This window comes from Venturia canescens, chromosome 3 (genome assembly GCF_019457755.1).
Source record: "Venturia canescens isolate UGA chromosome 3, ASM1945775v1, whole genome shotgun sequence".
In the NCBI taxonomy this organism is placed as follows: domain Eukaryota; kingdom Metazoa; phylum Arthropoda; class Insecta; order Hymenoptera; family Ichneumonidae; genus Venturia; species Venturia canescens.
Window position 1 is genome coordinate 15229892 of NC_057423.1, and position 21396 is coordinate 15251287.

Here is a 21396-nt window from a genome sequence, read left to right on the forward strand (position 1 = left end):
GATAGACGGATTTTATGATTAACACTGATATAAAAATACATCAAATTTTGAGTTGATGGATTAATCGGTATGTAGCAACCGTGAGTGCGAGAGAGATAGCTGCAAATTTCGAAATCGAAATTCTTTGACACAGTTTGACCGATTAAAAAAAGGTTCTGTCAGTCGATTTTTGCCATCGTCCCGCGTAGGCTGACAGAGCCTTTTTTTAATCGGTCAAACTGTGTCAAAGAATTTCGATTTCGAAAATTTCAAGTGAGGTTAGTCGACTGATCCATACTCTTAAGAGACCTTGAAATTTCACGCAGAGATTAAGTTTTAAGCTTGGACTATAATATATAAAAAAACTAGAGTGCCATCTGAAATGTAGCCTAGTGCTTATACATCCTTAAATTACTACAAGTGTCAAGTATACAAATTTGAGTTTGGATTTCTGTACAAATGTAACCTTTTATAGAAACTGGAAGCTAAACTTTGTATGCAGTTTTGAAATTCCTTCACGAAAACCACCCGATTTTAATAATTAATTTCTCTGAAATCAGGTCGATTCAGGTCGAAATCAGGACTCTGAAATTTTAAACAGCCCTTTATTAAAAGTTGATGTGCAACGTGCAAAAGTTGTTTTAAATCTTATGAACTGAGACCTGGCGATAGAGTTACCTCATTAAACGTTGATGTGGAAAATAATTTTTTCCAGGCCAAAATGAGACTCGAGGCATTCGATTATTGTCTCAAACTATGTGCGAACATTTCATAAAAAATCAGCGGACAATTGAACGAGACCAGAAGAATTTATAAATGAATTAGGATGAAAATACTTTCTGGATAGCAGCGACGATGAATATCAACACTACACTTTGTAAACACGCAACGGTTTTTTCTCTCTGTTGACAAAACCCTCGTATGAGGCGACGCTAACAGATCGCGCGCGAACAGCGACACGCGCGGTCCTATCGGCATCTTTTCTTTCAAATCGGACTCTAAAGCTTTGTACATCTAACAATAACTGCAAATATGATTCGAAACATATTGTGCCGTTGACACGTTTCATCGTCTACTAGTGAATTATAAATCATCATAATACAAAAAAAAAAAAGATTGCCTCGTGTGTGGATCGTACGATGTTATATTTATGCACGGAGCAAAGTGTCCACGTGGTCAATGAGTTTGTTATCGACTTTCCTAGGCTTCGCCATTAGCTGGATTCTCAATTACTCTTTGCTCATCGTGTAGCTGCACGAAAATTAGTTGCCACATTATTTATCTTTTTGTGTTGTACAAATCTATGCAGAATTTCGTATGAACAGTTTTTATGTATTCCAAATTCATAGAACATAAATACTTTTTTTTTTGATTGTGTGTGAGATCGAAGCTTATCTACTGTCTTTATTGATAATAAATCGGTTCTGTCTCTTTGAGTGAAATTCAATGAAACTCCAGTCGTGCGTGCTCGGGATAACGTAAATCTCGAGTTGTCAATAACGATTAGTTAAAAATTGGGAACAACAAGAGCTACAACGCTGAAGCTTCCAATGTTGGAATCCAACGAAATGAATGAAAACAAAATGATACATCCATCAGTTTTTTATTTCACGAATCATAATAATTGTGTAGATTGAAAAACTACGAAGTATAAATTCGGCAGGAAATAAATTGGAGAATTGCTGGAATTATTGAACAATTTTTTAGATCATTTCGTTGGACTCCAACGTTGGAAACTTCAGCATCATCAAGAGCTCGGATTGGAAGAGACGAGCGAATCTCCAAACTTTTAATCCCGTATTGTTCAATGAATCCGAGTTTTTATCGACAGCAATAGAGAATTTCTTTTCTTCTTGACCGTGGGTCAGGCAAACTGTAAACGGACCTTTCTCGTGTCCTGGCGTAACAGGAGATGGCGTATGTATTCGTGCAGTGATTCGCAATCGACTTTGTATCTCGAAAGACGAAGATAAAAAATTGGGGAAAAGAGAAGCAACGATCTTTAGAGAGAGAGAGAAAGAAAGAAAGAGGAAAGCGGAAAGATGGTTGCTCCTCGAGAAGGGCTACGACTACCGACTAAACAGCTTTGAAGAACCGTTCCATGGGAATCGTGTAATCTTTCCTTCTCTCTCCCTCTCTCTCTCTCTGTCGCTCTCGCTCTTTTTCTCACTTTTGCAACGTAGCAACTGAGGTATAACAGTACCGTAATACGAGACGTGGCTCGTCAGTGGTTGCCAATCAAATATTTTACCGCAAAGAGAGCATTCGCAACTCAACATCAAGAACCCCTGAGCTCTAGTGCCAGATTTGCAAGTGGACAAATTGACAAAAACCAATTTTTCACATTGAGAATTTACGGATTTTTCCATGAGAACTAAATTCTTTACAAATTCTATCGCACAAAACTCAGATTTTGCTTAAAAAAAATCTATTAGTCAATATCCAAATGGCTATTTGATTTTTATAATGATACTCGACGTTTGTCACTAGCTCTTTCCAAATTTGTACTTCATTTGAGCGCTTTGAACGGCCAACGTTGCTGTTTGAAATTTGCAAAAGTAAAGTTCCCTCATCACTGGTTCCACGTTACAACGTTTGTAGTAACTAAACTTTTTCGATCAATTGAAATATAAAAAAGCTCTTTTTGGCCTGTTTTTTAAAAGAATATACCGATTACGGTACCATCTCAAGGTAATTGCGAATAATTATACCCTTTTCGGTGTACGTTGCACAAATGAATTTTACTATCAATCTCGTTCTTTGTGTCCGTCACGACGAATTTCTTTTGTTAATAGACAGTCGAAAGACAACGGTAAGAGTTGGGGGGCTACCGACGAACTGATAAATCAACGAAAATTATGCAAAATGATAGTTTTTTTTGAACGTTAAAAAAATAGAGAAATTACGAAAATATTGATTGTGAAATTATTAAGATTACTTTCTAATCGCCGAATGCGTGCACGGAACCTTTCGTCTAATCTTCGTATATGTAAATGAAACTCGTGAGGAATATTTACATTCCGACGATTGCGTAAGTCACTCTACGTTATCGCTGAATACCAAGTTCTTAATCACCCTACTGACGCAGTAGGGTATTCGAAAAAACATCGAAGGCTATGTAGGATCGTCGAAATTTTAGGCCGAAAGTAGTTTTCTCATGGTGAAAGCTTCGAATTGTTTGAATACGTGGCGAGCACCATTGGAAACTCTGGTGACGTTGGTGAAGATGTTTTTTTTTTCTATTTTCAATATATAAGAGTTTGGAATTATGGATCGTTGTCAAGGTGCCCTACGATTGGAAATGGACTAGCGGTTTTTCTCGTTCCTTAGATGCTGGAAATCGAAGTATCCGAATACTTTGAACACAACTTCAATGATTTTCCCTATTCACGAGTGAGAAATTGGAGAAAATTCAAAAGGGTGGGGATCAAATGTTGGAATGACTAAAATTTCGAACAGCTAAAATCTCGAGTTTATAAACTTCGAATGATAATGTGGAGACGGATATATTCGACTAGAGCTTTGAATGCCGAAAATAAATAAAGCAAAAACTGCAAGGTTCGAAGCACGTCTACATCGAAAATAGAATGTAACAATCGCCCATAGGACGATGACTAAAATATCGATTTTTCAAAAATTCAACTATCACTTTTTCCATTCATAAATTACTATAGTCAGCGATACTGTGAAAATTCACAATTTTGAAAATATAATAACGAAAGACTAAATTTACTGAGGTTGAAATACTGAAACACCGAAAAGTCAAACTCAGACCGGTGATCTCCAATTTTAAACATCGCCATTTTGACTTTCGCTTTTTCAAGCTATCGCTATTCTCCATATCTAAGTTTTATAGGCTCGAAAAATTCACTTTCGATTTTTTGCTACTCTATATTCTGGTCTGTCTGTAAAACAATTACTCTCCATTTTGAATTCGAAAATATGAACTTTTGACATTCGGATGGTCCTGTTAAAATTGCATTCGAAATGAAAACTATTGAAATATATATTTTCGAGTAAATACGAATTCAAAGAAGGATTTTTTGATTAAACACGCAATCTGCTGAATAGTCGATCGGGAATAAGAATTTCGAATAACTTATTTTTCTCCAAACTGATATCACAACTTTTAAAATTTCGAAATATCGACCGTTCTACAATTCAGTTATTCGACATATTGAACCCCACCCATTAAAAACTGGAATTTTTCATCTGTTGTCTTTAGGGCTATTGCTGAAAAAAAATCGTCGGTACTTCTCGAATTCCCTGAAAATGGAGTAATCGTCAAAAAATCTTATTTCGAGAGTCAGTCACAAAAGTAAATCGTGCTTTTGTGTATTAAAGAACATAAAAATGATAAAGTAATAAAAAAGGATACATTCAATCATTTCACAAACGCTGAGACTCGACAATTCTTCTTGCGAGGAGTAACAAGTCGTGAATTCCTTTCTAAGATCGTGAAACGTCGAATAGTGATCAGGAAGATCGAGGTATTTGTTGAAACTTTCGGGATGTAGACACTGTCTCAAGGGGGCTTGGCCATCGACGACGAATCGAGGTGAACTTCCCGCGGAAACGCACGTTAGCGTCGACCACCATGTTTCGAACTGTAAAAAAAAAAAAGAAAATCCACTCAACATTTAATAATAAAAGAAAATTCCGAATTTCTGAAATGCTCAACTAAAATAAATATTAACCCTCTCAGACCGAGACCTATTTCGCGTTGACGGAAAATGATTCCTTTCATGATTTTATCTCAAAATACTTTCTAGTTTCCGAATCCATTGTGACATTTCGGTTTTTTTGTTGGGAAATATGAATGTTTGAATGTTCGCTGCGCGCAGCACCAGGTCCTTGGGGAGCAAAATCAGGAAAATTTACGAATGAATCTAGCACCGAATACCTTAAATACATCATATTAGCTTCCCTTTGAAAGGAAATAACGTTTGGAGTACGAAAAAAAAATTTATACCCACTTTTCTTTTGCGATAACTAAAGCACCTTCTCACACAACGCCAACTCAACATGAAACGCCGACTTCATATTGATATTTCGATGAGGTAAAGCAGTTTATCTCTTGGTTTAGGAGTATCTAAGGTGCAATCTAACCTTGCTTGATGGAAATAGGCAGTTAGAACCCCGACCTTACTGACCGATGCAGTTTTATTGGGCCTGGAAGCGCTTGTTGCGTAGAAGCAACATACGGTCCGAGAGGGTTAATTGCGTCCGAATACAAAGAACGTACAAAAATTTATTTCGTTATAACTGAAAGAGTTTTTGATTCCATAATCTAGAAGAAATACTCAAATATTTTTGTTCTCGTTGTCGTGCTCAATGGAATCAAACAATTTTGTAATGTAAAAAAGCGAACGTTACTGTTGGAGACAGACGTTTGAGGAGAATTTGTTGACGCTTAATTTACGTGTATAAATACAAATCTATGTTTGTCGACACGGATGAGGGCGACGTCCCTTCGTGTCAGCAAAAAAACGAAAGGATAACGACCCCCATTGCAACATTACACGTCGCTTTTTTCAACATCGAATATCCATCGATGTCGATGCACCTTGCTACCCGCATTACTTTTTCGTCGACCATTTATACAACGAACTCATTCTCATTTTCAAAGCCCGTGAATGTGGACACATTCACGATACAACTAATCCGTGGAGACACATATAAGAGCTTATGAAACACTTGAACTAAATAATTCTTCTTTGTTATATAGAAGATGCTTCTTCGATGACGTTTCGGAGCAAGAAGTTCACGCGAATCTAATGGAAATCGAAAATTCCAACTTTAAGAGTTGAAATTTGGAAATATGCTGTGCATCTATTCCCGGAATTATTATAGAATCTTTCGTCTACTTGTCGAGAAAACAATTAACGAAAATCACAGCTTTTGAAGGGTCGCAGGCACACTTCCTGTGCACTTCCTTTACGACGCTGAAATTTGTAACGTTGGAGTCCAATGAAATGAACGAAAAAAACATTCGTAATTCACCAATTTTTTATTTCACGAAGTATCGGTGCAGCTTGAAGAACTAAGAATTGCAAATTCGACAGGGAACGAAATTGGAGAATTACTAGAATTTAGGAGAGTTTTTTTTATCATTTCGTTGGACTCCAACGTTGCAAACTTCAGCGTCGTCATGACTATTTGGATTTAACGAAATAGGATCCTCTCAACTTTAAAGAGTCAAAAACGAGAATAAGAAAATATAATGTTTTTAGATATCAATGGTGTCTTGAGAAACTCTTGTTACCGGTGAAAATGTCTTGGGAATGGAAAAAGAAAAACACTTATTTGAGGTCAACGAGTAATATCGACACAAACGATGAAACATTTGACAATTAGCCCAGTCGGATTAGCATATAACCCGGAATAAATTGACGTCTGGAATTTTATTGCTCTAACCTTTAAGGGTGAATGATACAAAAGTCGAAATAATTAGAAATTGATCAAATTTGGTGATAATGTTCTTCAACATCAAGTGCGAAAATATCGACACAAACGATGAAACATTTGACAATTAGCCCAGTCGGATTAGCATATAACCCGGAATAAATTGACGTCTGGAATTTTATTGCTCTAACCTTTAAGGGTGAATGATACAAAAGTCGAAATAATTAGAAATTGATCAAATTTGGTGATAATGTTCTTCAACATCAAGTGCGAAAACACAATTTTTTTCAAAATTTTCTTCTGTTTAGTTATCGAGTAATTACGCATTAAAGCAGATTTCTTATGCCTGGAATGTATACCTATATATATGGAAACGCTATGCTTATACACGTGAACTTTAGTGATCAATTACTCGATAACTGTACAGAAGAAAAATCTTAAAAAATTTGTATTGTCAAATTTGGCACTAAAGAATATGTTCACCAAATTTTATAAAATTCTGATCATTTTGAATTTTTTTATGTTTTTAGCATGGTTTAGCATGGCAACATTGTATCGCCTGTGCAATATATCCTTAAAAGAGGTCACTGGTAGTCTAAATTCAAAATGGCGACCAATTTCCGCTGTTGCGTTAGCCGCCATTTCAAATTTAAGGATAAATTGTTTTTGCTTGATATCTCGGTAATTTTCAACTATTCGACAATAATGGTAAGGACTTAATCATTGTAAATTTGATTCTCTATGAATTACTTTTTACAATTTTTACCGTGCGATCCATATTTTTCCAATTGAGGTGGAAAAACGTGATAAAGTATAATTATCGACTGATCTCGTTTATGATTAATTTTAGGATCTATAAGTATACGGGAACAAAGTTGTATAGAATTAAATTTCCTACAATTTCGATCCCTATCAAAGGTGTGGGGTTCCAGACGCGTTTTTTTTACATGGTATCCCCGATAAACCTAATCAACGTTTTATCGCTTGCAAGTTTGTTGCGGAAAAGTTTGTCGTAGAGATCGAACTTGTAGAAAATTAAAAACTCTATACTTTTTTTCCTGTACACTTATGTATTAATAATAAACGAAATAACTTGATAATTATACGTTACCACATTTTTCCACCTTAATTCGAAAAATATGAATCGCACGATAAAAATTGTAAAAAATTGTAAAGTCTTTACCACTTTTATCGAAAAGTTGAAAATGACCGAGATATCGAGCAGAAACAATTTGCCCTTAAATTGGTCGCCATTTTGAATTTAGACTACCAGTGACCTCCCTTAAAGGTTAGAGCAATAAAATTGCAGACGTCAATTTTTTCCGGGTTCGGTCTTGTATTTAACTAACCCGACTGGGCTAAATGCCATGAGCCAGCTGGTTTAAAATATAGATTTGCACACGCATATAAATAGAAAATGTTTATTGTCACATTTTGCTTAACGATTTAACTACGAAAGTATTTTAACCGGTATCATTGTATTAAAAATTTATCAATCTCAACAAATAAGTTACACATAATTTTAATAACTGCGAAAATGAATTTTAATGGTTACTTTGATCATGAGAAGAGCAAAAAAGTTCAGTTGCTTTTTTGAATCACAAGTAACGCACGATCTTCCTTAAGCCGCCGGAGAACCTCGTCAACTTTTCCAACTCCAAATGAATGTCCAACAAATTTTTGTCTTTCACGGAAGGGATTGTTTCTATCATATTTTTAATACTCGACTTCGATGTATTCCCTCAAATCTACATTCTTGCTTCGTTGTAGTGTTTTTCACAACTGTATCACCAATTTTCAATTGCACAAAAAACTCAATGGGATCGGTTCAAATCGATCGTGTTGGAACCGTTCTGAACGGAGTTTCGAACGAAGATCGTTGTAAAAACGTGGCAAATAAAAAAAAAAAAAAAAAAATACGAAAAGAAATCTCCGACAAAATAGGATTTTTTTTTCGTTTTCAGCAAGAGGCCAATGAATTAAAAAAACCACAGAAAAGTAAAAATGGTTTGGCTCGATTTTTTTGCTTCGATAGCAACCCGAAGTTCCATGACTCGCTAGTTTCGCAACGATTACGTATTAGGGTTTTTCGAATGACCACTCAATTGTTCGTTTCTACAAAATAAAGACTAAGAAAATGGAACCTTTGAGGTTTTCTAGAAGAAACCATATAGATAACGGTTGTCAAATTCGTCAAATGCAAGAGCTTGAAAAATGAAATTTCGCAGAGTAATAAAAACGATTGAGCTCAACGTAAAGTGAGTTTGTAAGTCGAATATCCGCGACCAGATGATTTCACGGTGGTTAGAAGGTGCATATTAACGAGAATTGTTCGAGTGTCTCAATTTCACTGTCGCAATATTAATTACGATGTTACAAGGAGGGAAAGACTCGTGGCATTAAGATAGTGGCGCGCAGGCCGCAGCAGGACACGAATTTCATATTCGACTTCCTTTCCCCTCCGGCGGCTTTCCCGCACTCGTTTGCTCCCGTCTAGCCATGTTTTTTCGTCACAATTGTTGCCAACTTTTGTTAATATTTCTCATTGCTTTGACAACGCTGCGGCGAAGGTCCCCGTGACGTAACACTTTTGCGAATGACGATCATACGCGAAACCTGGCATTAGCGTGAGTTGCCGCACTTCGCGGAGATCATAGCCAAGACAAAGTTGATATGCGAGTACGACTCGAACTGTCTATTTTCCTACACGCGTCACTCCGCTTCTGTATACATATGCATACAATAAACGTACACGAATGCAAATATATATCTGTAGATTTTTTACATGCGCAATATTCAGCAACGATATTTCAGAAAAAAGTCTCTCGCGTTGCGCAACTCGTGCGCGTAGCTGCTTTCGAAAAATGCATAATGGACGAGATAAGCAACGTATACAGCGAATAATCAGAATAATTCAAAAGCCTTTTTTCACGAAGAAGTTTCGTCCATCCTGAAGAACATCAATTCGTACGAGGATTAACAATTACATTTTTAGCTGTATTTCGTGTGACCGAGTTATTTTCAATTTTTTTTCGAAGCAACCATGAATCTAGTTTCAACGTTTTATTGCACGGATTTTATGTAAAGAAAACGGTTATCGTTGCAACGAAGGTTTTTGAAAAATTACTCCGCCGGTTGCGTTTGCACGAAATGGAGGAAAATGGTTTCGAATTGGGGTCGAGCATTAAGAAAAAAACAAATGTAGAAAAATATCGCAAAAAAGGCTTTGCTTATGATTCCTTCTTTTCTTCTATTTTATGACTTCTTCTTTATGACTTAATTCATACGTGGAATATTGAAAAGTGCACACGTTGACTGGGCAAATAAAAAAAAAAATACAGTCCAAACTTGTTTTGGATCCTTTCCGGGAATCCGGGATTTTTCAAATAATACACACTCTCAATAATATCGATTTTCAATTTTCAATTTATGTGTAAATGAGCCGCTTTATTTTGAAGAGGAAAAAAATGAAAAGAAACATCACTACGCTGAAATTTGCAACGTTGGAGTCCAACGAAATGAACGAAAAAAACATTTGTAATTCATCAATTTTTTATTTCACGAAGCATTTATTTCGGTGCAGGGTTAAAAACATGACGCTGAAGTTTGCAACGTTGGAGTACAAGCAAATTATCTAACTATTGAACGTGCACTAATTCACTAGTGTTGTCGAGTCAAACTTACGAATAATTTAAATTGTAATATTTCTGTACTTGAATTTAAACTTGCAGATATACAGAAGCAGTGTATCCAAATTTACATTTCTTTTTACGCGAAACAGACACCCTCCATTAATTTAAATTGTGATAGTGGTATCCATAGTTTTTCAACTAATGATTTCGTGAAATAAAAAATTGGTAAATTACAAAAGTTTTTTTCGTTCATTTCGTTCGACTCCAACGTCGAAAACTTCAGCGTCGTTGAAAAGCCAACATTATGTAAAGAAACTTTAATATATCATCATATTTCAAGGAATATGTCCAGAGGGAATCAGTCAAAAAAAAACAAAAAATGACAAGTATAATCGAAAGGTTCGAAAGTGATGCGTAATTGACCCGAAATTGAACATCTAAAATAGACGAAAACCGAGAGATTTTTCCGTCTGTCATGGTCACGAAATCGTCGATGAAAATCCGAAGATTTTAATGAAAAATATAAAGCAAGTTAATTTAAGTTTTGCTTGTACAGTTTAGCCTTGTGAAACATTAAGGACGACTAAGTATTGCGTAGTACTCTGAAACTTCATACACGCCAATTTCACAATCACAATCAGATGAGGACCGTGGTAATGCGACTCAATAGCTTGGAAAAAAATGGAACCTCATTCTTGCGAAATTTATGATTGCGATGACGAGAGTACATTTATTAAGAATTTCGGAAGCAATTTGAGGGCAAAAAAAATGTAGAGACTCCGGGAATTAATTTAAAAACTTGAGCCTTCCCCGACGGGATATCGTCAGCGTGGTTACCGATTAAAACCGTCCAGACGATAAAAAAATGTTATCACCATTTTTGAGAAAAGCAGCTCACTTCTGCATATTTACCGAAATTTATATTCGACTTCATTCGTGGAGCAAATTCCGTTGGATGATCGTTTTTCTCGTACGATTAGAGATTGAAAGTACGAAAGTACATGTCGGAATTTTCTAAAGCAACTCAGTTGGCAAAAGACATACGAAATCTGGATTACTTTATCTTGCTCCATAAGCACCGAAGACTACGATGGTAAAGTTTGCAACATTGGAGTCCAACGAAATGATGTAAAAAAACTCTAAGAATTTCAATAATTCTACAATTTAATTCCCTACCGAATTTGCAATTTTTAGTTTTTCAATCTACACCAATGACTTCGTGAAAGAAAAAATTGGTGAATTACAAATGTTTTTTTCGTTAAGTTCGTTGGACTTCAACGTCGCAAACTTCAGCATCGTCGAAGACTTTATTCGCGAAGTTCATTCAGTCTGATTCCATTTTTTTGTGCGGTGTCGGAAATCGGTTTAAATTCGATCTCCTCAACCGGTTAAGGAAGTTGAAGCTGTACAGTCATTTTTTTACCCAAAAGTTATGACCTGTACCTTTCAAAAGTTAGGCCAATTTACAGTTTGGCAATGTTGCATACACTAAGAAAAGTTGGAGAAAAAAAGACGAAAAACTGGTGAAAGCTTAGTCGAAGGCACGAACGGTGACGATCCTAGCCTCAAAAAACTGCACGGGAAACAGATTATTATTAATATAATCTCAGCAAATCTCCTAATAAATCTGAAAAAAATTGACATTATTCGGCAAGCCTTGCTCATGTTGCCCAAAAAATTTCATATTTTTAGCATCATTTTTAACGGAGATATCACTGAATGTGTCTTGACTTCCATAAGATTACATGTTATTTGGCCCAAATTGTTATTGATTTTTCTCAGCAACGACGCTCCTAAACTGTCTGAAAATTGAACTGATTTTTTTTTACACTTCACTTTATAAGATGCAATCGGTTTAAAAGCGATGACATCATTTTCATTCTAATGCCTCGACTTCCTTAATCTCGGTATCGGATCGCAGGTGTTGGAAAAAAAATATCGCATTGGGGATACGTTAGAATTTGAACGACACTTTCTCAAACGTCGACCAATTTTGACGGGAATTGGTTGATGAGACTCAACGCGAGGTCGGCCTCGCAAAAGCCTCGTATAAATCATCATTTTTAAGGAACTTTGATGCAAAATGAGAATTTAAGAATGGAGTCAGCAGCCTTGAAGAGCTCTGACAATGAATTATCGTTGTAATTTGGTTGATAATCGGCTGGTACCAGTGTATTGGCACGAAAACTAGAAAAGTCTGTCACATTACCGGTTAATACGATTCTGTGACATTTGGGAGAAGCAGCATGAGAAATGCATTCGACGTAATAAACTGAAACTGTATCGGTAGATGAGTGCACCAACCTGACGTATCGCCTGTTCCAAGGAAACTCCGTTTTCTCGAATGAACTCTTCGGTAAGGGCAGGAGCATGGGCGAGTGCAGTTTCGGACAAAACGCCGCTGCTTCCGGCCGGTATGGCGTTAGTGTCAGCGCCATCGACCCCACGATCCATCGCCGCTGGTTTCACAACGTATTGCTGCCATCCCATAACCTGGAATCACAAATTTCTTCATCTAATTTTGTTTCTCCTTTAATTATGAATTTTTCGACATTCACGAGAAAGATGGCTCGCGTCGATGGAGTATTTTTCATTTTCTCGAAGAACGACGAAAGAAGGAAAGTAGGAAAAAGTTTGTTCAACTTTTTTTTGTTTATTTGACTTTTTAGGCAAAGCATAAAAATAAAATTTTGCCAGCTGTTTGAGAAAAAATCGATAAAACTCCTCCAGGTTTTTGGTCGTAATTTCCGACAAATTATGTTTCGAATACCCAAAATTACTCAACTTTACTATTTCAACGATCCGCAGGTAAATGAGATAGTAGAAAAAAGAGTTTAGATCGAAACCAGTCGAGTTTCATTGATGAACAAATGCCACGATATATTGTAGACTATCGTGGACGATTGATAATCGCAGGACGTTGAGAACCACTGAGAGTTCTTGAGCGCCTGCAATTATGCATCCCAGCACCTCGCTGGCTACTGTCATGTCGCACCAGTTGCATATTCATAGGCGCAAAAATGTTTTTTTTTTCCTGAGACCGAGGGATAATTAAAAAATCATTTTATTATCGCTCATTTCACGTGGCACAGATATGTAAAAAAAATCTTTAGAGCGAGCTCTGGGTTCGCTTATTTTTGCTTCAAACTTTTTACAGTGGAACCGAAGTTTCATGAAGTCTTGTTTTACTTCAAGCACAATGTTTGATCACATTTGTTCGCAACTCCATCGAGTAACCGCGATGCTTGAATCGAAAGAGGAGAATCATCATTCGTAAAAAATCCTGTAAATAAATAGGTTATCGTAAAAAAAAAAAATTACAAATCTGTTACGAATGATGAATCAACGTTTTTGTTAAGATGAATTTCATTATTTCGCTCCTGTATTTTACAGCAAATTTGACACTAATCTTTGCTCGCGGTGATAGTTCCTCGTCATATCCCAACGAATACGAGTGTATTATTTCACAGGAATGGAGTTGCACAAGATTCATTATAGCTGCAACGCTACCAGTTCCCAAGTGATAATGACGTGAATATATTTTTGAAAAGCGACTAAAAAACGTCCACGTGGCTCGTCCTCGACTCGCGACACAGATACTAACGAACAGACCGCTCGTATTAAACGAACTGGAAAAAATGCTCGATAGAAATACATCAACAGCTGTGCTAAGGATGAACCTTTGACCCGTTTAACGATCCTTCGTCATCGTGACATCAGGAATCTCTCTGTGGACGATAAATGGCAGCCGGTGTATGACGCAAAACCGAAGGATGCAGCTTTACGCGATTGTGCTGAATATTTTGTACATTTCGTATCACACTACAATTCGAATAATCAAAGTCTTTGAAGATTGGATAAAAAATTGATCGAGACGCGGGAATTCGCTTGTTTCGAGCATTCAGACTTCAGTTTTTTCAACCGAAAAATAACGGTGCTGTCAAGTTTCGTCGCAGTCTGCAATGAAATATCATCCGGCTAAATCGAAGCTTGAGACGACGCTGAAGTTTCCAACGTTGGAGTCCAATGAAATGAACGAAAAAAACGTTTGTAATTCACCAATTTTTTATTTCACGAATCGTTGGTGCAGCTTGAAAAACTACGAATCGCAAATTTGACAGGGAACAAAATAGGGGAATTACTGGAATTATTGAAGAGTTTTTTTCGATCATTTCGTTGGACTCCAACGTTGGAAACTTTAGCGTCATAGCTTGAGAGGGTCAAATGGCACGACTTCGGCTCATCGAATTTTGGCTAGATTTGTAACAAAGGCAAAAGTTTTACTTTCAACACTACTTTTTCGTACGAAACAACGAATTTCAGCGACTGTTACATCGCACCGGATATGCGCACTTACAAGGAGAACTCGGCGCGTTTCGAGTGTTTTGCTGGGACCCAACGCGACCGGGAAAAAGGGCGACTTTTTTGGAAGCTCGCCCCATGAATATTGACGTTTGTTCCTTGGCACCACGTGTACGCGGTTCGCATAGATTATGAGGAACGTTTGTTTCGAATCGCATGTGTGTGCGAGCTCGTAACGCGTCTTCTTCTCGAAGAGCCACGCTGCGGAGCGTAAGAAATGTACATATAAATGAAGGAGTTATTCTTGAGCGTCGTGAACGTCGATCGGTTGAGCGCACCACTGAGGTTAACAGATCAAGGTAGTTTGCCATGTAATCCGGCGTGTAATAACCGATCGGAACAGGATTTTCCATACTACAGTTTTCCGCGGTAAGAAAAAGTGGCACGCGAGCTTAGAAGGAGGATCGTGTCCGAATTCAAGAATCTTTCGAGTACGCGAGAGAGGTGAAAACAAGATTGTCTGTTCGAAGAAAATTTTAAGGAGGGTGGATCACCAAATCAAAATAATCAGAATTTAATCAAATTTGGTGATAACATTCTTTGGCATCAAGTAGGGCAACGATTAACAGGCGGGCAAAGCGGAACACTCCCCCGAAAATGTGGAACGTTTTTTTCTCTATTGGAAATCTGCAAAATTTCGTTATTCGGCTGAAAACATGCGCTTCAAAAACGTAAAATTGGAGAAAAAAAATTTTTTTTTTGAAATTTTTTTTTTTTCGATCAATAAATTGAATTATCAGCTTAAGATAAGTCGTGAAATAGTTATTATCATTGAAAATATGGATATTTTCAAAATATGTGATATTTGTGCAATTTTATCTCGTTTACGATAACTTCGTGGTACTCTTAAAAGCAGTTGAACTAGTGTCGGTTCACATACGTTCTGTCAACTATTGCTGTGTTAAAAAATTGGTTCTTCACACTTATTTCTCATATACTATAAAAAAAAAAAAAAAAAAATTATGGGGCAAAGGGAACTCCCCCCCGAAAAAAAGCTCTTTTGACGATTCTGATCGATTTTCTCAGGTGTGTGATGGAATTAAATAGAATTTGAAGTTTATGAAAAAAATGGGGCAAAAGTGGCCTTTTCTTTGTACGAAAAAATGTTTGTGTCAATTTTTTTACTTATTTTGAATATTGTTAAAAGTTCTTCGTTTCTCGACGTTTTATTTCAACAGTGCTTCGTTGAAATTGGTGAAACAAAATTGATCAATGAAAGAAGAACAAACGCACTGTTCTCATCACATTCATTTTCATCTGAGATGCGAATAAAAATCTTATGACTAAAATAATTCAGACTAAAATTTGAGTCAGAATCCGCGAATGAATTCTTCGATGGAGATCGAAATGGGATCAGCTCATTCGAAAACTAGAACAGCATTTTCAGTGCCTTCAACAGACATTTTCCTATCCCAACCGTAAGTAATGTTGTGCCTTGCAAGCGACGTCTGCTGGGAAAAACTAAAATTCCAACGAGTTCGCCATATCGCTAAGAGGAACAACTGCTATTGTTTTATTAAACACACATTAAATCCATTTTCCACGGTATTACCAAAAAAGCAAAAGAGTTGTGATTCTTCTCACTTTCAGGTGTGTATCCTTAAAAAATAAGAGTAACATGAAGTTATTATCGTATAAATGAGATTAAGTTGTATAAACATACATGTTAGAAATTTTCATATTTTCAATGATAATAACTATTTCACGGCTTATGTTGAACTGATAAGTCAATTTATTGATTTAAAAAAAATCAATCTTCAAAAAAAAATTTTTTTCCCTCCAATTTTGAGTTTTTGAAGCATGTTTTTAATCGAATAAAGAAATTTCGCAGATTTCCAATGGATAAAAAAATGTTCTAAATTTTCGGGAAGTGTTCCGCTTTGCCCTGCTTTCCGCTATGTAAATACAATTTTTTTCAAATTTTTTCACCACATGGTTATCGCATAATTGAGCGTTAAATCGAAGTTCTTGTGCACGAGATGTAGCACGAGTTTACAAATATATGTAAACTCTATGCTTGTACACGTGAACTTTAGTGTTCAATTACTCGAAAGCTATGTGATAGGAAAATCTAAAAAAAAAATTATATTGTCTTATATATTTTTAAACAATACATTAACCAAATTTTACGAAATGCTTATCATTTTGAAATTCTTAATATTTATAACATGCTTTGGCATGGCAACATTGTATCGTCGCGATCCACCCTCCTTAACGACGAAAGAGCGAAATCTTGGAAAAACATAAAAAATGAAGATAGCAATTGCATGAAAATCTGGAGATTCGTTTCCGAGCTAATTGCCACGAGTTTTCGTACTCGATGCATGAATGTGCATTCGCAACATTGAATAAACATCACCAAAAGACTAGGAAGCTCAATAAAAGATATATTTAATCTCAGTTCAAACATCGCGCAAAAGTCTCTACAATTTGTTATCTCGCGTCAACTGTATGACGTGAGAATTCCGAGATGAGAGACCAGCATACTCTCGGAAGCTTTTAAATATACCTGCGCACGGTACAAAGTCTCGCGTTCTCGAGAAGTGTCAGACTATCATCATACTCGCAGAATCCCATCAGCACGAACCTTCAGAGAGACTCGCTAATTTCAGGAATTCAATGGACGTGCACTCGCTTCCAATGACAATTTTTTTTTTTTTTTTTCATTTTCAATAACAATTAAAAGAAAGTTAAAAAACTCTCCAACGATTTCAGTAATTCTACATTTTTGTTTCCTACCGAATTTGCAATTCGTAGTTTTTCAATCTACACAATTATTTCGTGAAATAAAAAATGAGTGAATTACAAATGTTTTTTTCGTTAGGTTAGTTGGACTCCAACGTTGCAAACTTCAGCTTCGTTTGATAACATTATGTATTGTTTTATTAACTTTTTTGAAATATCAAAAAGCAGCACGGAAATCGTAATGTTGATTGTAATATTAATCATTATGATAACAACACGCACGGATTATATATTTTCGCATATTATTCGCGCGTGTTTTCGAAATATTACGAATGCAACCTTCGACTCTTATCAAGAAGCGCCTTGCCAAGTTCCAGCACTTAGATGTGGAAATGCATGCGGACATATTAAAATGCATATCATTATATAGTTGTGCATATTTAAGTAGGATTTTTAGCAAGTTCGATGCGAATTTCATTCGCAATCAGATTCTCACGAATTCTTTGTCGTCAAAAAACGTCAAGGTTTGCAGATAAATGTCTTTTTTGTGTATTCAACGCTAATGTGAATCTTTGATTGTTAAAACAAATCGAGTCACATTTTGTTCGAACACTTTCGACAGCGAAAGTTCGTTTTTGAAAATTGTCAAAAACTTGGTTTACTTGCGCATCATTATTTTGAATGTATCGAGATTTAGGGAGAATCACGAAACAGAAATATTCGCAGGAATACTTTTTTTTGAGATTGAGATGATCAAGCGAAGGTCAGAATGTCCTGGAATTATCGAAACACACATTTTTACTCAATCATGCTATTCCAATAATGTTAGGTTTGCTGAGTAATGCTATTTTTTGCGTGTGTGGAAAAATATTAATTGATACATTCGGCCTTGTCATCGTCGCCATGCTCATCATCGCGTCAAGGAAAACCGAGAGTTCTCCCACCGCACGCGGACTCCTCCTTGATCATCGTGTCGTGATCGATTCTAACCGAAAACGATCCCTTCCAGGGTCGATATTATTCTTTGAAGTCTTTCAACCAATTTTTCCACGCTGATTTCAAACCAATTCTGAAGAAATTGCGATATGCAAGTTCTTCAAATCACTCGTCACTTTTTTCCAATTCTTCTAATCCAAAGGCTTACGGAATGACGCTAAAGTTTGCAACGCTGGAGTGCAACGAAATGAACAAAAAAAAAAATTTTTTTTAATGTTCCAATTTTTCATTCCACGAGCCATTTGTATAGATGAAAAAACTACCAGCAATTGCAAATTGAAAAGGGAAAAAAGTTGGAGAATTCAAAATGTTTGTTTTTCGTTCATGTCGTTGGACCCTAACGTTGCAAGCTTCAGCATCAATTTACGGAACACCCGCTAATGAATGAACAAAATGGTTAAGAACGAATAATTTCCTTTAATAGCAAATAAAATAAAACATTCAGCGAGTTCGTTTTTCGGTAAATCGCAATAGTAGACCCGGTCTCGAGTATTTTCGATCAGACGGCTTGTTATCAATCAAAGAATTACGATTAACGAAAAGTTTCAATTAATGTAAGAATAAAATTGTCCAATCTTCAAGTTTAACCACTATTTAATTGTGTAATCATTAAAAATGCATTAAATTCGCGAGTGTTCATATGTGGGGTCAAGTTTACCAACATTTTTCATTGAATGAACACAGGGATGTCTAATCTCTTTTTATTGAATACATTAAACTCACTTTTATTGAATACATTAAACTTACTGAATGCATTAAACTCACGAGTGTTCACATATACGGTCAAATTTCATAACTCTTCCCATTGAATGAACACAGGGATTCCTCGCTTCTTTTCATTGAATAAATCACTGATGAATAATTAAAAACATTAATAAGTTTCTATTGTTATTTTGATATTAATATCAATTACAATATGTATTTTTGCATTAATTTTAATTACTCCTTATCAATGAAAATAAATAAACAAAACTAGCAAGCATCAGTGAAAGCTGTGATGTTGAATATGAGTGTTCATTCAATGGGTCAAGTGTTTGGTCTTGGGGATTTCAGGTATAACGTTTCTTTTTGCTAATTTCCAGAAAATTCATCGAAAGAAAGGGAAAAAAATCGTACGCAATATTCAATTAGTCTTTGATCAATAAATGCGTTTATTTGTGTGTTCTTACACATTATCTCCCGCTTTAACCCGTAGACACTACGACGCTGAAGTTTGCAACGTTGGAGTCCAACGAAATGAACGAAAAAAACATTCGTAATTCACCAATTTTTTACGTAACGAAGTATCAGTGCAGATTGAAAAACTACGAATTGCGAATTCGACAAGAAATGAAATTGGAGAATTACTCGAATTATTGGAGGTTTTTTTTTAATCATTTCGTTGGACTCCAACGTTGCAAACTTCAGCGTCATTAGACACTTCACTAGTGCAAATTCGCACCCACGGAAATTCCAAGTGTCTAGAACTTCAAAATTCCTTTTTTCAATTTGGCCATTTTTCTATAATACTAGGCGAGTCACAGATGCGCGCTCCGCGCTCGTCATCTTCTTGCAAAGCGTAACTTTTTATTTATTTTTACCAGGATTCATTTACGTTTAATAATTCAACTCATTAATAACTATTGAAAGAATGTCCAATTCGAAGAATTTTCGAGAAATCGAGTCGAGCAAAACGATATCGACAAAATGTCAAATATGGTTTGAATTCCAAGCTATCATTTTGACAGGACGAATGAACGTTGTTTTTTTCCGAATAAATTTAGCCCCACAATGGTCGTTACTCAAGCACCAATCGGAATCGCGGATAAGCGATGACAATGAAGAGCCAATTCACGCGTCACAACCTTACTTTATAAAAAGGGAAAACTTCATTTTTCCACTTTTTTGACGATTTTAATCGACTACTAAAGAATTGTTACCCCTAAAAAGTCTCGTAAGAATAATTCCATACACTCATGGATGAAACAAAGATTTTGAAAAGTCGAAGTGCAAATTTGCACCAGTGTGGTGAGTGTGTGACCTCGAAGAGAGTGTCGTGTCTACGGACAAAAATCTCAAAACAATTCGCGAATGCCTTACGTGTTCCTTCAATGGGCAGTTCACCCTATTTTTCCAGCAGTAATCTCATTATTTGGCCAGTTTTTCAAATGCTTCACTGGAAAAATGCTCACATCTAACGACGAACTCGTTCTTAGTTATTCTATGAAGAGCATATTCGATGAACTCGACATAATTAATATTCCATCCGTATCGCGGCGTTATGTATATAAATCTGGAAGCACCGCGTACTGCTGTCTCGTTGAATCGTTCACGAACGATTTCTCCTCATACGCGTCATTCTTCGGAATCGTCAAACATTTGCAAGGGACAAGGCGTCATGAATATTCCAGATGTAACCGCGAACTCAACTCATCACAATAATTCCATGCAAAGCTATTTATAAACTTTTACGAAATGCACGTCAAGCAAAGTGAAGTGCGCTTAATCTCATTTCCTTCTGGGCCAGATACATATTTTTTCGGAATTTTCAAACGATTCTGAATGTTACAATAACGGATTATCCATTATCCGAAATAACTCATAAGGAACATCACTTTGGTGTCCCCCTCCGATTTTCTTGAAACTGCTATATGTGAACGAGCATTCGAAAGTAAGAGATACGTATTTTATTTTATCTATATTATATTTATTATATTATATTATAATATATCATATTTATATATATATTAATAATATAAAATTAAATTCGTAATTTCGATGCAGAACAACCAAATTGAACGAAATGCAGGGAGAAATTTTGAAATAACGAATAAAGAGGAAAATCGAGTGGGGGAGATTCACCCTTTCAGAGTCTTGTATTGACTTCAATACGTCAGAAAATCTTGATTCGAAACTATTATAATATTTTGAATCAGCAAAAACATGTAAAACAGAAATAAGCCACCTATAGTACGAGAATTCAAAAAAGGGGATAGTTCACCCCCTTAAGACTACTATTTTGCAAAAATGAGAAAACACGTGAACTTTATTTTCATGTTTTTATGGAAATAGAACCCAATTCATTCCATCATATTCATTCTTTTTCATTGTGGCGTGAGAAATATAAGAATGTAAGGGTGCTGGTTAGCCCCGTTTTTTTTTTTTTTTCGTGCACATGGTGAACTTTTCATCACTTTAGATAAGAAACATTTTGGTTTTGGTTTTATCGAAACCAGTTGAATGCTTGTTGGTGAAATTGCAAAATCCTCTTCTTTCGAATGCTCTTTTAGATATAGCAGTTTCAAGAAAATCGGAGGGGGACACCAAAGTGATGTTCCTTGTGAGATGGTAACTTTTT

The 21396-nt window shown here is 36.0% G+C and overlaps 1 protein-coding gene across 3 annotated transcripts in view; it reads right to left on the bottom strand.

The window, feature by feature from the left end:
- The window catches only part of fus (fusilli), a 63425-nt gene that overhangs the window by 27185 nt on the left and 14844 nt on the right, over nucleotides 1-21396 (bottom strand). For all 3 annotated transcript variants that reach the window (XM_043414941.1, XM_043414940.1, XM_043414939.1), the window contains exons 2-3: nucleotides 12321-12509; nucleotides 4358-4586 (exon numbers count right to left, since the gene is read on the bottom strand). In XM_043414941.1, the coding sequence (XP_043270876.1) occupies nucleotides 4358-4586; nucleotides 12321-12509 (418 nt within the window). The remainder of the gene's footprint in view (nucleotides 1-4357; nucleotides 4587-12320; nucleotides 12510-21396) is intronic.